Raw genomic sequence first — 17219 nt, forward strand, 5'->3', positions numbered from 1 at the left:
AAATTCATCCTAGAAAAATAATTTTGGTGAAAATTCCACTCTGGGGCCAGCGGGGCATGGGTCGTTTCATGGCACCATGACTGCTGCCTGGGGTTCCTTCCTGGGGGGTTTCTGGGTGGGTTCCTGAGCCGAGCCCCTCCTCCCCAGGTCTCTCCAGGGCTTCAGGACAGCACGTAGACCTCCACCAGGCTGGAGACCGCATGCATGCGGTAGAAGATGCCAAAGGGCAGGCAGATGTTGACGATGGCGGCCCAGAGGGAGTAGCCGTAGAAGTCCACCTCCACGGTGTTGCTGAAGTGAGGGCGGGTCCCGAAGGCAGACATGATCCACAGCTGTGGGGACAGAGGCGTGTCAGGACCTGGCCGCCCTGGTGCCTACGGCCCATCCTGTGGGCTTTGTGGGGGTTGAGGAGATGGGGGTCCCAGCCCCCTGGCTCGTGGACATTGAGGGCTGGGTGCTGCTGAGGGGGGACCTCCAGCATCTTGGGCAGAGCCTGGCACTCGCTAGGGAGCTCAATAAATGTGCCCAACTGAACTTTCCCACCCCCCGGGCTAGGGCTTCCCCTGTGATCACACCTCCCACCCTCAGTCTGGCCCACTTCGGGGTGGGGGGGAGGGGAGTTTCAATAGAAGGCCTGAGAGTTTGGAATCAATGGCTACACCAGGAGCTCTCTCCCGAGAGATGTTTGCAGGGTAGTGGTGGCGGGAGCACACAGACTCAGAGCAGGGGCAGGTCAGGATCCTGCCAGAAGGCTCTAGGAGCCCCTGCCTTCTAGCTCTGCCCCGCCTTCCAGGCTGGGAGGAGGTTGAAGCTGGAATCCTGCTTCATCTCTGGCTGTGCGCTCCAGTGCTTCCAGGATGGGATCTGAGGCAAAGAACAAAGGCCTCTGGGCTAACCCCACTCCCCCATCCCAAGTCTGTCACATCTGTGGGCACATCACAGCCCAGATCTGAGCCTACTTCTGTCCTATAAAATGGAGGAGTCAGAGATGATGCTCTCAGAGGTGATCCCGGCTCAGATACCTGGAGCAAAAGCAGCCTTCCAGGGAACTCCCAGCCTGCAGGCTTGGCCTTGGGAGAAAGGGAAGGTGGGGCCGGGGCTGGAGGCCACACCCAAGGCAGCCCAAGACAGGCAGGTGGTTTGAGGAATGGTTTTTTTTTTTTTTTCTTAATACATTACCTGTAGGAGGGACAATATTCACAGGGCAGACTTCACCAAGAATGCCCCTTGATTAGGGCATATATTTCATGTAGACCCCCCTGAGGTGCAGTCTCTCTGGAGGTGGTTCTATAGCAGGATATACCCGCACTAAGGCGATTTCTATATTCGGGGTGTTTTTCTGTTAAAGGTAACGGCTAAAAGCACTGTTTGGGGGTTTTTTGGGCTGTGTCCCAGGCATGTGGAAGTTCTTGGGCCACAGCAGTGACAATGCTAGGTCCTTAACCTACTGCGCCACAAAGGAACTCCTAAAAGGACTGTTTTTATATTGAGCAAAACTTCCCTATTTGGGATGTACTCTCACACGTTTCTGTGTGAGAGATTTCACTCCAGGGGATTATGTCTACACTGGGGCCCTTGTCTACTGGGTTGAAGCTCCACTGGGAGTATTTCTCTATGGGGATCCACCTTTAAGAAGGGTGTTCCCAGGAGTTCCCAGTGTGGCTCAGCAGTAAGGAACCTGAGGATGTGGGTTTGATCCCTGGCCTCGCTCAGTGTGTCAGGGATCCGACGTTGCCATGAGCTGGGGTGCAGGTCACAGATGCAGCTCAGATCTCGCATTGCTGTGGCTGTGGCGGCAACTGCAGCTCTGATTTGACCCCTAGCCTGGGAACTTCCATATGCCTCGGGTGCGGCCCTAAAAAGTGCCCCCCCCCCCAAAAGAAGGGTATTCCTATACAGAATGTATATTTGTATTGCTAAGTCTGCTGCTATTCAGAGGCTTTTCTCTTAGAAAGGGGCTTTGCTGAATCATTGGGGAGGGGGCAGCAGTTGCGGATGGCCCCCTCCCGGCATCACTCACACTTATGCTGGTCTCTGCCACTTCCTCTTGCTGCTCCCATTAGATTATTCTAAGAAGCAGGCTGGTCACAAGTTCCCAGAAGCAGTCACACCTCCCATCTGGGAGTGAGGCCCCCCCCACGACTCCCTCTCACCTCCTCCCAGCCCCCACAGCAGCGGCAGCGTTCCCTGGGTCCCCTCCACCCATTGCCTAGATGCCGGAATGCTGGAATTTCATTCTGTCCGTGTGCCCTAAAATGCTGTTTGCCAGGGGGACTGCCCCTGACCCTCTCCGAACCTGCCCCTTTCCTAGAGAGCCATACACCGATTCTCGAGTAAGCTGGAGCAAGACAGAGGGGCCCGAGTGGAGGAACCTGAAACAGCATCTTTCCTCGGCCGTCTCTCCCCCGCAGCCCACCCCGCCTCCGCCCAGTTACTCACGATGACGTTGCAAGGCAGGAGGAACAGAGCAATGTCCTTCAAGCACCGGCGTTTCCAGGGGCTCCTGGGAGCCACGATGCTGCCCACGGCTTCCTGTGGTCCTGCTGGGTTGGGCCCCACCAGCCTGGGAGTGGGTGGGCAGGCGGGCAAAGCATGGAGGGCGTCGAGGTTGGTGAAGGTAAGGCCGTGGCAGGGCTCCTTGGGGGGAGTGGGGTGAGGCTCAGCCCCGGGGGGGCCGCGGTGGAGACTCTCAATGATGAACACATTCTGGAAGGTCTGCTGGGCGATCATGAGCAGCGCGTGGGCGAGGTTGAGCGCCGCCAGCAGGTCCCTGGGGGTGCCCACCACCACGGCCACGATGGAGTAGTAGGAGATGGCGTACTGGCCCAGGGCGGCCCCCATCAGCAGGGCCACGTCCAGGGTGCGCGTGGGGTTCTTATGGTGGTCCATGGCCCGGCGATCAAATCGGTAGATGACCGAGCCGCTCAGGCTGACCAAGGTCATGAGCCCCAGGCAGACGATGGTGAAGCTGTAGTAGATGACCAGGGCCTGCTGGGCGCGGCCCCTCTCCTCGCTCACCTGGACCTCGTAGATGATCAGGACGGCCAGCCCCACCACGAACAGCATCAGGCCCAGCACCGGGCCGGCAAAGAAGGTCTCCCGGAAGAGGCTGACCGGGGATGGGGTGTGGCTGTGGCCGTGGGTCGAGGAGGCCAGCAGCCTGCCCACGTTCTTCCACATGACGTAGAGCATCGTGGAAGCAAAGAGGCTGTACTCAATGTTGAAGGGATACAGGTAGAAATACCCCTGCTGGAAGATCTGGCAGACGGCCGTGTTGCAGGAGCAGTCTCCACCGACGGCGCTGCCGGCACGCTCGACTGTGGAGAGAGGGGCACAGAGCTGCCCTCCCTCCCGTCTTCCCGGAGGCCCCCCAGAGCCTCCCCCTTTGGAAAGACGGGGTTGCTCTCGGTCGCCACCGAATCCCAAATGCCTACACCAGGTCTAGCACATTTGTTCACGCCGCAAGCATTTATTGAGCACCTACTATGTGCCAGATACTGTGGGACATGTTGGTAAACAATAGCCAGTGCTCGGAGGTCCCACTGTGGCTCAGTGGTAATGAGCCCGGCTAGTATCCACGAGGATGTGGGTTTGATCCCTGGCCTTGCCCAGTGCGTTAAGGATCTGGCGTCGCCATGAGCTGTGGTGTAGGTCGCAGACGAGGTTCGGATCTGGCGTTGCTGTGGCTGTGGTATAAGCAGGCAGCTGTAGCTTCAGTTTGACCCCTAGCCTGGGAACTTCCATATGCCACAGGTTCAGTCCTAAAAAGACAAACAACTAAACAAACAAACAAATAAACAATAACCAGTGCTCAATTTAAAAAAAATCTAGGAGTTTCCTGGTGGCATAGCAGTTAAATATCTGTCATTGTCACTGCTAGGGCTTAGGTCACTGGCTGTGGTACGTGTTTTTTGTTTTGTTTTTTGCCATCCTATACTACAGCCACAGCAATGCCAGATCCCAGCCACATCGGCAACCCATGCTGTAACGCAGATCCAAGCCGTGCCTGAGACCTACACCGCAGCTCATGACGACCCTGGATCCTCAACCCACTGAGCGAGGCCAGTGGTCAAATCCGCATCCTCATAGATACCATGCTGGGTTCCTGACCCACTGAGCCACAACTGGAACTCCTGTGGCCTGAGCGGGATCTCCGGCCTGGGAACTTCCGCATGCCTCAGACACGGCCAACAAACAAACAAGACAAACAAGCCTGAACTGCAGAGCTGCACCTTTTATCCCATCCTATTCCTTCAGGAAAACACTCCCAAGCCTTCTCCCACCAGTAATGATGCCTGGCTGCCCAAGATAGGCGAGGCTCTGGTCCCGATAGAAGGCGGCCCTTTGGCGACTGCTGAAATTCAAGCTTCCTCACGGCTCTCCCCAGCATCCAACTCAGCCTGAAAGCAGCTGCTGTCCTAGATCTCACCCGCGACCTCCCATCACTCTGGTTTGTACGGTACCCGTAGGAATGCCCACCTGCATCCAGACTGTGCCCTGTGGGATACCTCGGGCCACGGCAATCCTCTTTTGATCCCCGGAACTACCCCAGCTGCTGTTCCAGAAGGAGGAACTGAGGTGACTCACCCCTGAGGCAGGGTCCTCTCCAGGGTGCCTCTCTGTGCCCCTGCAGCCCCAACAAGTTACATTGGCCACCTCCTTGGGTTGGATTTAACCATCCCCAGAGACCCTCTGTCAGTCCTTCTGGGCCAGGGTCTCCTGAAGACCTGGATCCCTGCTTTCCATTCCTGGACCCTCCCATACTGGGTGTGTGTGTGTCTTCAAGTGAGGTCCAGATGGACTTGGCCGTCTAGTCTGATCCTGGCAGGGTGGTGGTGGTGGTGGGGCTCTAGAGAAGGCCGGAGAACTGTGGGCCTATATTTCTTCAGTATAGCATATGGGTTCAAAGCAAAGATGGATCTTAACACCAGTTCTTCAGTTTCAAGCTCTGTGACCTTTGGCAAGCTACGTAACCTCTCTATGCCTTAGTTTCCGCATCTGTAAAATGGGACTATCAATAGTACCTATCTCACAGGGTGGTGGCAAGCGTTAAGCGAGATAGTATTTAAGACACTTAGCACAGCGCCTGATGTCAAGAGCTCCGTGAATTTCCCTATTGTCGTTGCGATGACATTTCTCCTTTCTCCTGGCTGGGCACTCCTGTCTGATTCCACGCTTCCACCACTGAGCCTCACTGCCTCCCTTCCCCTCTCTCCAGCTTCATCCTTGCCCCTTCTTCCTGGAGCATAAATCCCTCCTTTGGTTGGGATGGAGACCTGGACAGTGGGGCCAAAGCTGTACTGTCCAGGATGAGACGATGCCTCCTTATACTCTTCCTCCTGGGTCTTCAGAGCTGTAGCCTGGAGCAGGAGGAGGCCCCTGACTTTCACCTTTGCCTCCATGCCCTCCCCAATCCACAAAGCACCCAGCCCAAGGCTTGGCTGCCCTGGAGCCAGAGTTAATCTGAAATGAGAGCACTCACGGTCCAGAGCAAGGCGGGTGTGGCTGGTGCTGCTGTTAGAATCGCTGTGGGAGTGCGCCTGGTGCACGGATTCATCCACCACGGCCGCCATCCAGATGGCCAGGTTGGTGGTGATGGTGAACATGAGGCCACATCTGTTTTAGGGGTGGGGGGTGGGGAGGCCCATGAGGGTCTTCGGCTGACCTTGGGTCCCTGGCAAGGTGGAGGGTTGGGGAGGCTACCCTGGGAGAAGGTGCTGAGAAGCAAGAAAGCAGTCAGGCCCCTGTGTGAGCAGGGAGGCTGGGTTTGGAAGGAACATGAGCCTGGCTGGGCTGCCTCCTAGGAGAGGGCTGGGAGTCGGGGTCCAGGCCACAGCTGCTCCCTCCCATAGGGGAAAGGACATTTGCACACTACACCTGCCATACCACGCATGCACACACCCACATATACGCACACGTACACAAGGTGGTGGAAATCAGGCTGACAAAGCCAGGGGGCCTTGGCTGAAAGCCCACCTGGGGGCTGAAAGAGGACCCACGCCCCAGGTTTGGAAGCGCTCATGTCATGCCAGGGGAGCCTGGCACCTGGGCGCGATCATCGGGCTGTGGAGCAGGTACTCACCGAGTCAGATCCAGATGGGTGTGAATACAGTCTTTAGCGGAGACCCAGAGGAAGTAAGTCTGTGTCGAGAGAGGGTGGTGGGTCATCTACTCTGCAGACGGGCTCAACCCCGGAGTGCCCTGTTCTCACCTGGCACCTCCTCAAGAGCCCTCCTGCTACCCGGTCAAGTTCATTTCAGCTTTGCAAACAGAGATGTGAGCCTTCTCTTTTCCTAGTCTAAAATAGCTCTCTGTCCTTTAAAAGTTTGCAAAATGTCACCTGGAAATGCTCTGGTCGTGGGGTTTGTTTTCTCCTTCCTTGCAGGATGGAGGAAATGGAGTTTTGACTGCCTAGATCCCTGCTTTCCATTCCTGCCTCAGACTAGGAGGGAGGAAGAACCTCGGGGGGCTCTCACCTTTCTTTGACAGCATCCCTGACCCATCCTCATCCTTTCTTGCCCTGTATCCTTTGCTGTCCTGGCTCTCACCTGGCTGCCCACACATCTTTGCTGTCATGTTTGTTGATGTTGGTGTATCTGTATTTCCAGTTTGCCTGAGTATTCTTCAGATTCATAAAGTGCAAAACTAAAACTACATAGGAGTTGCCTTTGTGGTTTAGGGGAAACGAATCTGACTAGTATCCATGAGGATGCAGGTTCGATCCCTGGCCTCGCTCAGTGGGTTAAGGATCCGGCATTGCTGTGAGCTGTGGTGTAGGTCACAGACCCAGGCCCGGCTCGGATCCTGTGTTTCTGTGGTTGTGGTGTGGGTGGGTAGCTACAGCTCTGATTCGACCCCTAGCCTGGGAACCTCCATATGCCATGGGTGTGGCCCTAAAAAGACAAAACCCCAAAGAACTAAAACTACATAAATACCCAAGTCATAAATGTAAAATTTAAAAACTGGACAGCAGGGATAGTGTTTTGGGAGAAGGAACTATACATGGACATTCTGGGCAGAGGTTTTTTTCTGGTCCCGTGTGAGACCAGTCCTGCCTTAGCTCAATCAGATTTTCCAAGTGTTATGTACATGAAAATAAAAACTTGAACTTGTCTGAAAAAATCCCATGTGCAGGATGCCCTTCTTCCTGAACAAATACAGAATAGAGGGGACATGGTGGAGGCCAAACTGGCCGTGCCCACAGCAGGACCCTGAGCTGAGGCCGATGCCCTCCAAGTGCATCCAGGGAGGGCAGGCCAAGTTCTAGGAGACAGAGAAGCTGCCACAACCAATAGTTCCCAGGAGTTAACTACTGGAACTGCTGAAGTTGAAATGAAATCGCAGGGCCCACATGTAAGCGCTCATACTTGGCTATTACTTCCAGTGCCAAGTGCTTCCAGGTTTATGGACTCAAAGGCTCTGCACTGTGGGCCTATCCCCACCTTCACGGACTGCTCAGCGCTGAAGAGGAGTGGAGCTCAGGTCTCCTGCCCCCAGGCCAGGAGTTGGCTCCCTTCCACTCCAGGACACTCTTCCCACCCACCTGGACAATGACAAACACAGCCTGGGTGAGAGGGTGCAGGATCTTGATGGCTGACTGGCACTCAAAGAAACTGGAGTAGTAGCCGGTCTTGAAGACATCCATGACCAGAGTGCAGATCCCAAACAGCACCAGCCCACCTAGGAATGAGGGGTGGGAGGGTGCGGATCAGAGAGGCAGGAGAGAGGGCTTACAGATTTGCGCATGGCTGGCTAGGTAGTTGGATGGTTGGGGGGTGGACGGATGGACAGCGGGATGCTGAATGGGGGAATGGAAGGATGAGCACATGACTGAGTGGGTGGATGGACGGATGTCCTTTTGAGCCCCTATCTCTTTAGGGCTGCATAGATAAGGGGAAGGGCCTTCCGTAGGCTCTTTCGATTGCAGCTAACATCTGTTTTCTGCTCTCCATCAAAGTCTCTCCATGACCACCTTCTTTCAATCTTTAGATGGGGCAGAGAAATTCCTCTCCATCCCTCAGCCCCCTTCCAGACTCTTTCCCTTTCTTTTCTCCTTCAGCACAGCCCACCTCATCCTCAGACACATCTGGTCCTCCCGGGAGGGCACTTCTCATCGGTCTACCTAGGGCACCCAGCAATTCCTCCGAGAGCCTCTGCCTCCAGCTCTGCGCCTGGCCCACCCCACTTCCATCTCCACCTCCCCAGGCACCTCGGAGCCAGATGGGACCTGCGTGTGAGTCCCGATAGGGGACAGAGTCAGGGCTGCGCACGGTGCGAAGGAGGTAGAAGAGGATCCAGAGCCCCGCCAGCAGCATCATGGCGGTGAGCAGCGCGAACACGTCGGTGTCATACACGGCCACCTTGTTGAAGGCGCCGCCGCTGATGAGCGTGCAGGCGAGAAGCAGCACGTTCACGGACAGCAGCACGGACAGCAAGCGGCCGCCCTTCTTCCACACCTCGCGGGGGCCTGCCCGCGGCGCCGGCGGGCTCTCCTTGGGGCCGGTGGGCAGCTCCTCGGACATGGCAAAAAGCGACTGGAGGAGTTTGCAGGGGTCACTGTGGGGGAGAATGGACAGGACCCCAGGTCAGCCCCGAGGGCTCTCCTTCCTCCATCTTATCCCTAGATTTGTGAACCGGGGAGCTTCCCTGGGAGGGTGGGGGCTGCGGGTGGAGGAGGAAGCGCTGGAGATGGGGAAGAGAAAAGCCAGTCGTGCAGTTCTCTTGATCGAGGGCAGAAAAGGAAACGGGGCTGCAGCCCCGTCGGACCCCATCCAATGGCCCATTCCCCAAATCCGTGGACCGTATAGCCCAGGACACCTACCTGACTGGGCCGAGAGCCCGCGCTGAGCTTGGGGTCAGGGGGCGGGGAGCTTGTCCTCTCTCTCACGCCGTGCTGGATGGACGCTTTATACAGGGGAGGGCAGGGTGATTTACAGCCGCGGGAGCTCAGCTCCATAAACCTCTCAGTCCCGCTCACATGATCCATCTTTTTTCCGAGCTGAATTTAGGGAAGAGAGCACGGGAGCCAGATAAGGTGAGATTTATATTTACCCATTAAGAGGCGCCCCCTCCCCCGCGGCCCTGTCACCTCGGCGCATCCAGGCTCGGGCGCGGCCCTGCACTGCGGCACCCAGAGGGCACCCCACCCCCCGCGCCCACCGCGCCCTGGCGCCCCGAGATCTCGACACCCAGAGTCCTGAGAGGTGATGCTCAAGAGACGCCCCAAGGGCCCGAAGGCAGCCAGACGCCCTCCCAGCCATGGTGGCCCTATACCTTTGTGGTCCTCCGTTGCTGCCCCAAGATCAAGACCCCGTGGTCCCTTTCCCCGACACCTTCGCGGTGGTCGAAGTTCTCTCTTCCTCTGTCCCTTCCCCCGTCCCAGTTCCGCTGGATGCTACGAAGTGGGACTTGGATTCGAAGTTCTCGCCCAGTCCTCTAGCGCCCCCTGCTGGAACGCGGCCGGCCCATCTCCCGCGAACGAGCCGACCGAATCCAGATCGCTGACCGTCTGGCGGTCGGTTCTCATAACCCTCTTAGGCCCACTGTCCTGGGGGTCAGGGCTGTCCTCAGACACCCCTCCCAGCCCTTGGCTCGTTCCCTTGACGGATGGAGACATTGGGGGCTGCAGCACGGGGACTAGTGAGGACAGCGTGGGGACTGTCCCCAGACCCGGCTTTACGTGGCGGGACGCTCGAGTGGGCACTTTTGGAGAGAGGCAGGGCCCTGTGCGCTTGGGAGCAGGTCACTGCGGCGCGCTCGGGAGCAGGGTGTTTAGGACCCAGGGGCGGTCCGGGGCGGCCCTCTGGGCAGCGGGAGATCCTCCCCCACCTTCCCTGCCGCCGGGTGAGCGGCTCAGATGTCCGAGTAGCAGTAGCGGCGGCTCTGGCGCTCCGCATTTCTGTCTGAGGAGGCGGGGGCTGGCGGCCCTGGCCCCTGCCCGGCCCCCTCCCCTAACCCCATGCCTCAGCTCTAACCCCACCGCCCTCCCCCGCGGGGGGCATTTCCCCGGTCCCCGGCGGTCCGTCCAGTCCCGTCCAAGTCAGGAGCCATGAATGACCAGTACCACCGGGCGGCTCGGGATGGCTACCTGGAACTCCTCAAGGAGGCCACCAGGAAGGAGCTGAACGCCCCCGACGAGGATGGCATGACCCCCACCCTCTGGGCTGCATACCACGGCAATCTGGAGTCCCTGCGGCTCATCGTGAGCCGAGGGTGAGTAGTCCTGCCCTCGCCCCAGCGCCGCGGGGGAGGGAGGGGGGAGGGCTAAGAGAGCCTCAAGGCTGCTCTGGGCCCCTGAGACCCCCACCCAAATCCAGGGCATCTTTCCTTCCTGCTCTGAGCCACCCTGTCCCTATGACAGACCCTAAGGCAGAGCCTTGGAGATGGCCAGTGTGTGAGGGGGAAACAGGCCGAGGCCTGTGGCATTTGTGACCTGGATGTAGGGCTAGGAGGAGAGGGGCTGGGACTTGGGGGTCCATGACTGTGGGAGGGGCTTCAGAGTGAGGGAAGATGGGAGGGATCTCCTGGGTGGGTAGCCAGCCCCTGGAAGCAGAGTGAGGGGCATCGTGGGAATGAGAGAGAAGAGGCAGAAGCCTCAAAGGGGCCCTGAAGTGGGGCTGGGGAAGGAGAAGCTCTTCACTGCCCACCCCCCAGCCTGGGGTCCAAGGGGCCCCCCCTGCCAGAGGCCCCCTTCCCCCCCACACACACTGGATTTCACACAGCTCCCTCCCTGCTCATTCCTGGGATTTATGGGCACTGTTCACAGTACAAAATGTCACTCAGTTCAGCCCCTGCATTAACTCCCTCTGTGCCCCTCCCCCACCACAGGCTTCCTCTCCCCTCCCCCCAGTTGTCCAGGGCGAGGAATGGGCATTGAATCCAGGGATCAGGGTTAGGGAAGGGGTTTGGAAGTTGAGGAAGACGGGGTCCAGGGCCACTGACCTGGGCTCCCTAGGGCTGAATGACACTGGGGACCACTCTGCCAGCCCCAGCAGTTTAATTATGAGAACTCAGGTTGACCTGGACACCAGGGTGGCCGGGACAGGGAAAAGGCGTGTAAGAGATGGCCCCAGGAGGGTTAACATGAACATCTCAGGCCCTGGGAAATCATGGTGGAGGGACAGGGGCCCAGCTGGCCCTGGTGCCAGGCCTGTGGCTTGAGCAGGTAGTGGGTGGGGACCCCCCTCTTATCCTCCCTCCGTGGCTGCTCCCCAGACCCAGCAGCGGGTGGGAGCAGCCCCTAAGACCAGGCAGCAGAGACACATTCCAAGAGGCCAAGACTGGCTCCCGTCCATGCCAAGAGGGCACACAGTGATCCTGCCATCCTGCTCCCCCCTCAGAGAGGTTTATAGAAGGAGGGAAAGAAGGAGCCCCTTGGTGCACCAAACCCCACAACTCCTGCACAGGGCAAGGGTTGGTGCTTGATGGGGAGTGGGCCAGATGCCCAGCAGCTCTGGTCCATGTGGTCCTGAAAGACATGAAAACCAGTAAGGGCAATGAGGAGGGGGATGCAGGGGGAGGTGCTTGAGACAAAGAAGTGATTCTTCCTCCAGCCCTTGCAGGGCGGCCTCCTCATTAGTGTGGGGCTGAGGGCCTGATCTAGGCCCCTGAGGGAGGGGTGAGTTGGAGGAGCCAGCGGGAGCATGTGCAAGGGGGGAGGGGCCAGTCTGGGGATGAGGGTGTTGGAGGGGGCTGTGTGGGTCCCCTGGACAGGTCCAAGCCTGTCTGCCTGGCAGAACTCCCAAAGATGGGCGCCCCCCAGACGGGAGGGCAGCTGGCAGCTGGGCCCAGGTTACAGCTGCCCTTCCCCTCTGCTCCAGTCCTGGCTGCCCCCACGCTCCCCTCCTGGCCCAGGCCAAGACCCAACACCTGCTCTCACACGCGGCCTTGCCAGGCCTGGCCCTGCTCCCTGCAGACGTGGCCGTGCCCGCCGACACGTGGGCGCACACCTTCACACGCACACCCTCACACTCAGCCAGGGCTCAGGCCCAACACACATTATGCTCTCATTCGCTTTTACTGTCACTGCTGCACTGACAGCCACACGCACCACCACGTCTAACTGGAGACCCGCACTCGGCCCTGGCCCGCCACCTCTCTGGGCCAGCTCCCCGCTGGGCCCCATGAATAATTCACTCCTTTCTCTCAGGGCATCAAATATTTATCCCCTGAGATTCCCAGCCCTCCGTTCTCTAGGGGAAGGCCCCGCCCTGGCCACGCCTTCTCTGTCGCCCCGCCCCCTGCGTGCCCGGGCAGTCTTTAACCCTGGGCCCACTGGAGGTGTGGCCGGTGGCTCAGGGCTGCGCGTCTCCTGGAGTCAGAGGACAGTGCCCAGCCCATCGAGTCCCCCTGGTGTGCCAGCGGGGAAGCTCGACCAGGCTGGGCGCTCCCCACACCTGCAGCCAGTGCCAACAGCCAGCCTGAGCTCATGATGGCTCATCACCCCTCTCTGCGTGTCCTCCTGCAGGGGTGACCCGGACAAGTGTGACATCTGGGGCAATACGCCCCTGCACCTGGCAGCCTCCAATGGCCACCTGCACTGCCTCTCCTTCCTGGTGTCCTTCGGGGCCAACATCTGGTGCCTGGACAACGACTACCACACGCCACTGGACATGGGCGCCATGAAGGGCCACATGGAGTGCGTGCGCTACCTGGACTCCATCGCCGCCAAGCAGAGCAGCCTCAACCCCAAGCTGGTGGGCAAGCTGAAGGACAAGGCCTTCCGCGAGGCGGAGCGGCGCATCCGCGAGTGCGCCAAGATGCAGCGCAAGCACCACGAGCGCATGGAGCGGCGCTACCGGCGCGAGCTGGCCGAGCGCTCGGACACGCTCAGCTTCTCCAGCCTCACGTCCAGCACCCTGAGCCGCCGGCTGCAGCACCTGGCGCTGGGCAGCCACGTGCCCTACTCGCAGGCCACGCTGCACGGCACCGCCAAGGGCAAGACCAAGATCCAGCGGAAGCTGGAGCGGCGCAAGCAGGGCGGCGAGGGCACCTTCAAGATCTCCGAGGACGGCCGCAAGAGCGTGCGCTCGCTCTCGGGCCTGCAGCTGGGCAGCGACGTGATGTTCGTGCGCCAGGGCACCTACGCCAACCCCAAGGAGTGGGGCCGCGCCCCGCTCCGGGACATGTTCCTCTCCGATGAGGACAGCGTCTCCCGTGCCACACTGGCGGCCGAGCCTGCGCACTCGGAGGTCAGCACCGACTCAGGCCACGACTCCCTGTTTACCCGCCCGGGCCTGGGCACCATGGTGTTCCGCAGGAACTACCTGAGCAGCGGGCTGCACGGGCTGGGCCGCGAGGACGCGGCGCTGGACGGCGGGGGCACGCCGCGGGCTCGGCTGCAGAGCTCCCCCAGCCTGGACGACGACAGCCTGGGCAGTGCCAACAGCCTGCAGGATCGCAGCTGTGGGGAGGAGCTGCCCTGGGACGAGCTGGACTTGGGCCTGGATGAGGACCTGGAGCCCGAGACGAGCCCGCTGGAGACCTTCCTGGCCTCCCTGCACATGGAGGACTTCACCCCCCTCCTGCGGCAGGAGAAGATCGACCTCGAGGCGCTCATGCTGTGCTCCGACCTCGACCTCCGCAGCATCAGCGTCCCCCTGGGGCCCCGCAAGAAGATCATGGGGGCCGTGCGGAGGCGGAGGCAGACGCTGGAGCGCCCGCCGGCCCTGGAGGACACGGAGTTGTGAGTGATGGGAAGATAGGGGCTGCAAGGCCCTGGGGTGGGGGGGCATCTGCCTTTTGGGGAGTTGAGGGGGGGTAATATCTAGGTCGCCATCAGTAGCATTGCAAGAGTGCCTTTTTTTTTTTTTTTTTTTTTTTTAACGCTGCCCCTGCGGCATATGGAAGTTCCCACGCTAGGGATCTAATGGGAGCTACAGCTGCCAGCCTGTGCCACAGCCCCTGCAACACTGGATCTGAGCTGCTACCACTGCAGCTCACGGCAACGCAGGAGCCTTAACCCACTGAGCAAGGCCAGGGATCGAACCTGGATCCTCATGGATACTAGTTGGGTTCGTTTACACTGAGCCACAACAGAAACTCTGGTCCACACTTATTTACCCCCAATTTTGGGGGAGGAGTGAAAGCCGCCATTTACATGGGTGACATAAAATGCACCTCGATTTTGGAGATGTCAAAATGCAGGAAACCGGTGTCTTGGAAGGGATGAGACCCAGCGGTTATAGTAATCACGGCGGGGAATGTTGAGACCTCTCCCGGGTCCTGGAGATGCCCTTGCACTTCATCCTCCCCAGCCCTCCGTCCAGGGCCTGTATCATCCCCATTTTACAGGTGAGCAGATGGAGGTTCAGAGGGTTAGAGCCGATCACTCAGAGTTGTGCTGCTGCTCAGTGGGGGGCCAGGCTTGATCCCCCGTCTGTGTGGCTTCAGAGCCTAGGGAAGAGGTGACTCCTCCAGGCTGGAGGGTGTGGCAGCTGGTCATCTCTCCAAATGCCCAAGCCCTCAAGGCAGGTACCTTACCTGCTGGTCCCTGAACCCTGTAACCAGGAACTCAACCGCATGCTCTCCACAGGCCCAACAGTGGCCTGGAGGGTAGAAGTGTCATGTTTGAAACGCCCGCATGTGGAGCTCAAGGCTGCTGTTGCGCAGGCAGTGCTGTGGGCCCATCCCTGCCCTGCCCCTGTGTGCTGGCATCCCACAAACCCAGCGAACCCCCTTTACCCCATGCCATCCCCTTTATGTCACACAGCTGGGCAGGGGTGGGTGGGGGAGGCAGTCTGTTTTCAAGTTTGGGCACGGGGAGGGCACCCCTAGGCCAGCGGCCCCATTCCGGACCAAGCGCCTGCCCAGAGGGGGTCAAAATAGTTGGTCCTGGCTTAAAATGATGTCTCCAGAGGCCCTTATCTGAGGTCTGTGTCTGTCTTTTTCTCCACAGATAATGGGGGGCTCCTCTCCCCAGATCAAAATGAGGTGCAAGTTGCCACAATCCACGGTGGGGCCACGAGGTCCTCGTACTTGCCAGCCCTGCGGCTCCCCGGCCCCTCCCCAGGAGCAAGGGTCGTGCGGGCCATTTCCCTTGAAAGTCTCTCCCTTCTCTGCCACAGAGGATGTGGCCTGGAGGCAGCTGGAAGGCCAAGAGAGTGATCCAGAACATCGATCCCGAGGGGTCCCGGGGCCCCCGAGCCACCCCTCCATGAGCGGCTCTAAAGGACATAGGCATTCATGGAAGGCCAGCCTCAAGTGCAAGGGCCGGGCCGCTAGATGATGCGCCCATTAGAACTGGGTGGGAGCGGGGGTGGGGTGGGCCTGTCCCAGGGGCACTATCTCTCCCCACCCCTCCTCTGAGGGTCCTGCTGTCCTGCTCAGGCTGGAGACTCCTCACCTCCTATGCTGTCCTGAAGGGAAGAGTTTGGGCTGCCTCCCCCCACCCCCCTGCCTGCCACCCCACAGAGAAGGGTCCCAGCCAGACTCTTCAGCCAAATGCCTTCCCTTTAGTCCCCGCCCCCGCCCCAGCACGGCCAGCCCCCTTCTCTCCTTCCACTGGCCATGCTGGGGAGTTGTAGTGCCAGGCTGACCTGGGCTGGAGGTGACTTACCCCAGGGCGGGGCATGGCCCGACTCTGCCCTCCTCACCCTGTCTTTCTCCACTCTCTCATCTGGGATATGCAGCCTGGTCACCCCCCTCCCAAGGACCCCAGAGTGTCAGAGAATAGATCCGAGGTGCTAGAGCAACCCACGGCAGTATTATAGCCCCGAGGCTAGCTGGGCATGCTCTGGGCTGGGAACAGTCTTCTGCTGCCTGGCTCAGAGTCTCCCAGGCCCGAGACAGGCAGAGACTGGTTGTGGCTGGGTGTCCAGCTGGGTGTGCAGCCTCGGGTGGGCAAGTCCTGCCATGTGGACATGGGGAGTCTGAGAATGTGGACAATCTAAATGGCTGATTGTCCCCGGGGTCCCCAGGGCTCTGTGTTCGGTTATTTGGTGGATGGCACTGGAGGTCTGGGAGCAGCTGGGTGGCTGCCTGGTTCTGCATGGACAGTGGCAAAAGAGAGAGCACAGCATGGGTCTCTGCTCTGTGATGCTGGTGATGCCAGGGGAAAGGCCAGCCTCAGAGGGTCCTCAGACTGGGTCACAGATGTGGGAGAGCCTCTCAGGAGCCCACACATTGTTTGCACATAGGCACCCCTGGCAAATGTGCCCCCAGCAATGGTCCTCCTATCTCTGACCTTCAGCTTGGGAAGCAGCTCCTACTGGGAGCATTGCCACAGCCCCCAGCTCCTTCCTGGGCCCCCCTTGTCTGGCACAGGGGAAAGAAGCCCCCCAAAGAGTGCCACAGACCTCCCTCTGGTGTGTCTGTGTTTGGGTGTGTGCACACAGGGGCACAGAGGCTCAGAGCTGGGCGCGGGATGGAGGGGGTCCCTGTTCCCACACTGAAGGCTTGGGTGCCTGCCACTGCCACCCTGAACCCACCTCAGTCCTTCTACCCATCCTCTGGGCCTGGGGCCACCCCCAAGTGCCGATTCGACTTTCCCAGGGCCCCAGGCGCTGCCCTTTCTCTCCTGTTCCCTGGCCTTGTACTGCCCCAGCCCCCCTCCGGGTTCTCTCAGTGCTGGGCTGGGCAGACTCCCTGATTCCCCCACTGTGCAGCAGGCTCATTATAATTTTTGTAGCGAATGTTCTGCATCCTTGTCATGCTGTGTCTTGTTTTAATCCTTTGGGGGTGGGAGATGGATGGGGTGATGAGAGCGAGAGGGTGGAGGTGGAGAGAGGGAGGGTTTCTTTATGCCTATGAGGACTTGATCCTCTTCCTGGGAGGGGCCCTGGGATAGGTGGCTGCCCCTGCCCGGCCCTGGCCCCAGCTGCTCCCATGCGTCTCCGCAGGGCCTTCCCCCATCCCTGGGTCTTTCCCCTGCTCTCTCTAGACCCAGAATTTTGAGCTGATGGAGAGAGAAAGTTCAAAAGAACTATGACAGGAGACTCCCGGGAGCTGAATGAGGAGAATGGTCCAGGTTCCAGCCCTGTTCCCTGCAGCTGCTGAGGGCAGGTCAACACTCTCTGCCTTCCCACTGGGTCTGCCTGAGCTTCTCCAGATGGGAGCAGCAGCCCAACGCAGGAGCCTGTCATTGATCACCAGGGTCCCACGAGCCCTGGTCTCAAGGCCCCAGCCCACCCCTGGGAGGCCTCCAGGGGAGGGGTCTCCCTTTCCCTCTCTCTAGAGCCCTCCTTTACGCCAGGGGGTAAGGCGCCCCCTTCAGCTGCAGG

General features: G+C 59.6%; 2 protein-coding genes across 3 annotated transcripts; one reads left to right on the forward strand and one right to left on the reverse strand.

The window, feature by feature from the left end:
* Positions 1-34: 34 nt before the first annotated feature.
* On the reverse strand, positions 35-8522 carry OTOP2 (otopetrin 2). Its single transcript, XM_003131218.4, has 6 exons — positions 8210-8522; positions 7544-7680; positions 6083-6141; positions 5483-5616; positions 2440-3317; positions 35-332 (listed from the first exon to the last, which is right to left on the reverse strand). The coding sequence occupies exons 1-6, from the start codon at positions 8520-8522 to the stop codon at positions 162-164; spliced, it is 1692 nt and encodes a 563-aa protein (XP_003131266.1). The 3' UTR covers positions 35-161.
* Positions 8523-9854: 1332 nt separating this feature from the next.
* On the forward strand, positions 9855-16631 carry USH1G (USH1 protein network component sans). Of its 2 annotated transcripts, XM_013980768.3 has the most exons (3): positions 9855-10212; positions 12467-13684; positions 14897-16631. In XM_013980768.3, the coding sequence occupies exons 1-3, from the start codon at positions 10049-10051 to the stop codon at positions 14898-14900; spliced, it is 1386 nt and encodes a 461-aa protein (XP_013836222.1). In that variant the 5' UTR covers positions 9855-10048; the 3' UTR covers positions 14901-16631. The 2 variants fall into 2 exon arrangements, with proteins under 2 accessions (XP_013836222.1, XP_003131267.1); XM_003131219.6 differs by lacking the exon at positions 14897-16631 and having other exon boundaries at positions 12467-13688.
* Positions 16632-17219: the final 588 nt, after the last annotated feature.

This window comes from Sus scrofa, chromosome 12 (genome assembly GCF_054392235.1).
Source record: "Sus scrofa isolate SSC_HxYL_T2T_F1_AM1 chromosome 12, Sscrofa_HxYL_maternal_Yorkshire_Landrace_v2.0, whole genome shotgun sequence".
In the NCBI taxonomy this organism is placed as follows: Eukaryota; Metazoa; Chordata; class Mammalia; order Artiodactyla; family Suidae; genus Sus; species Sus scrofa.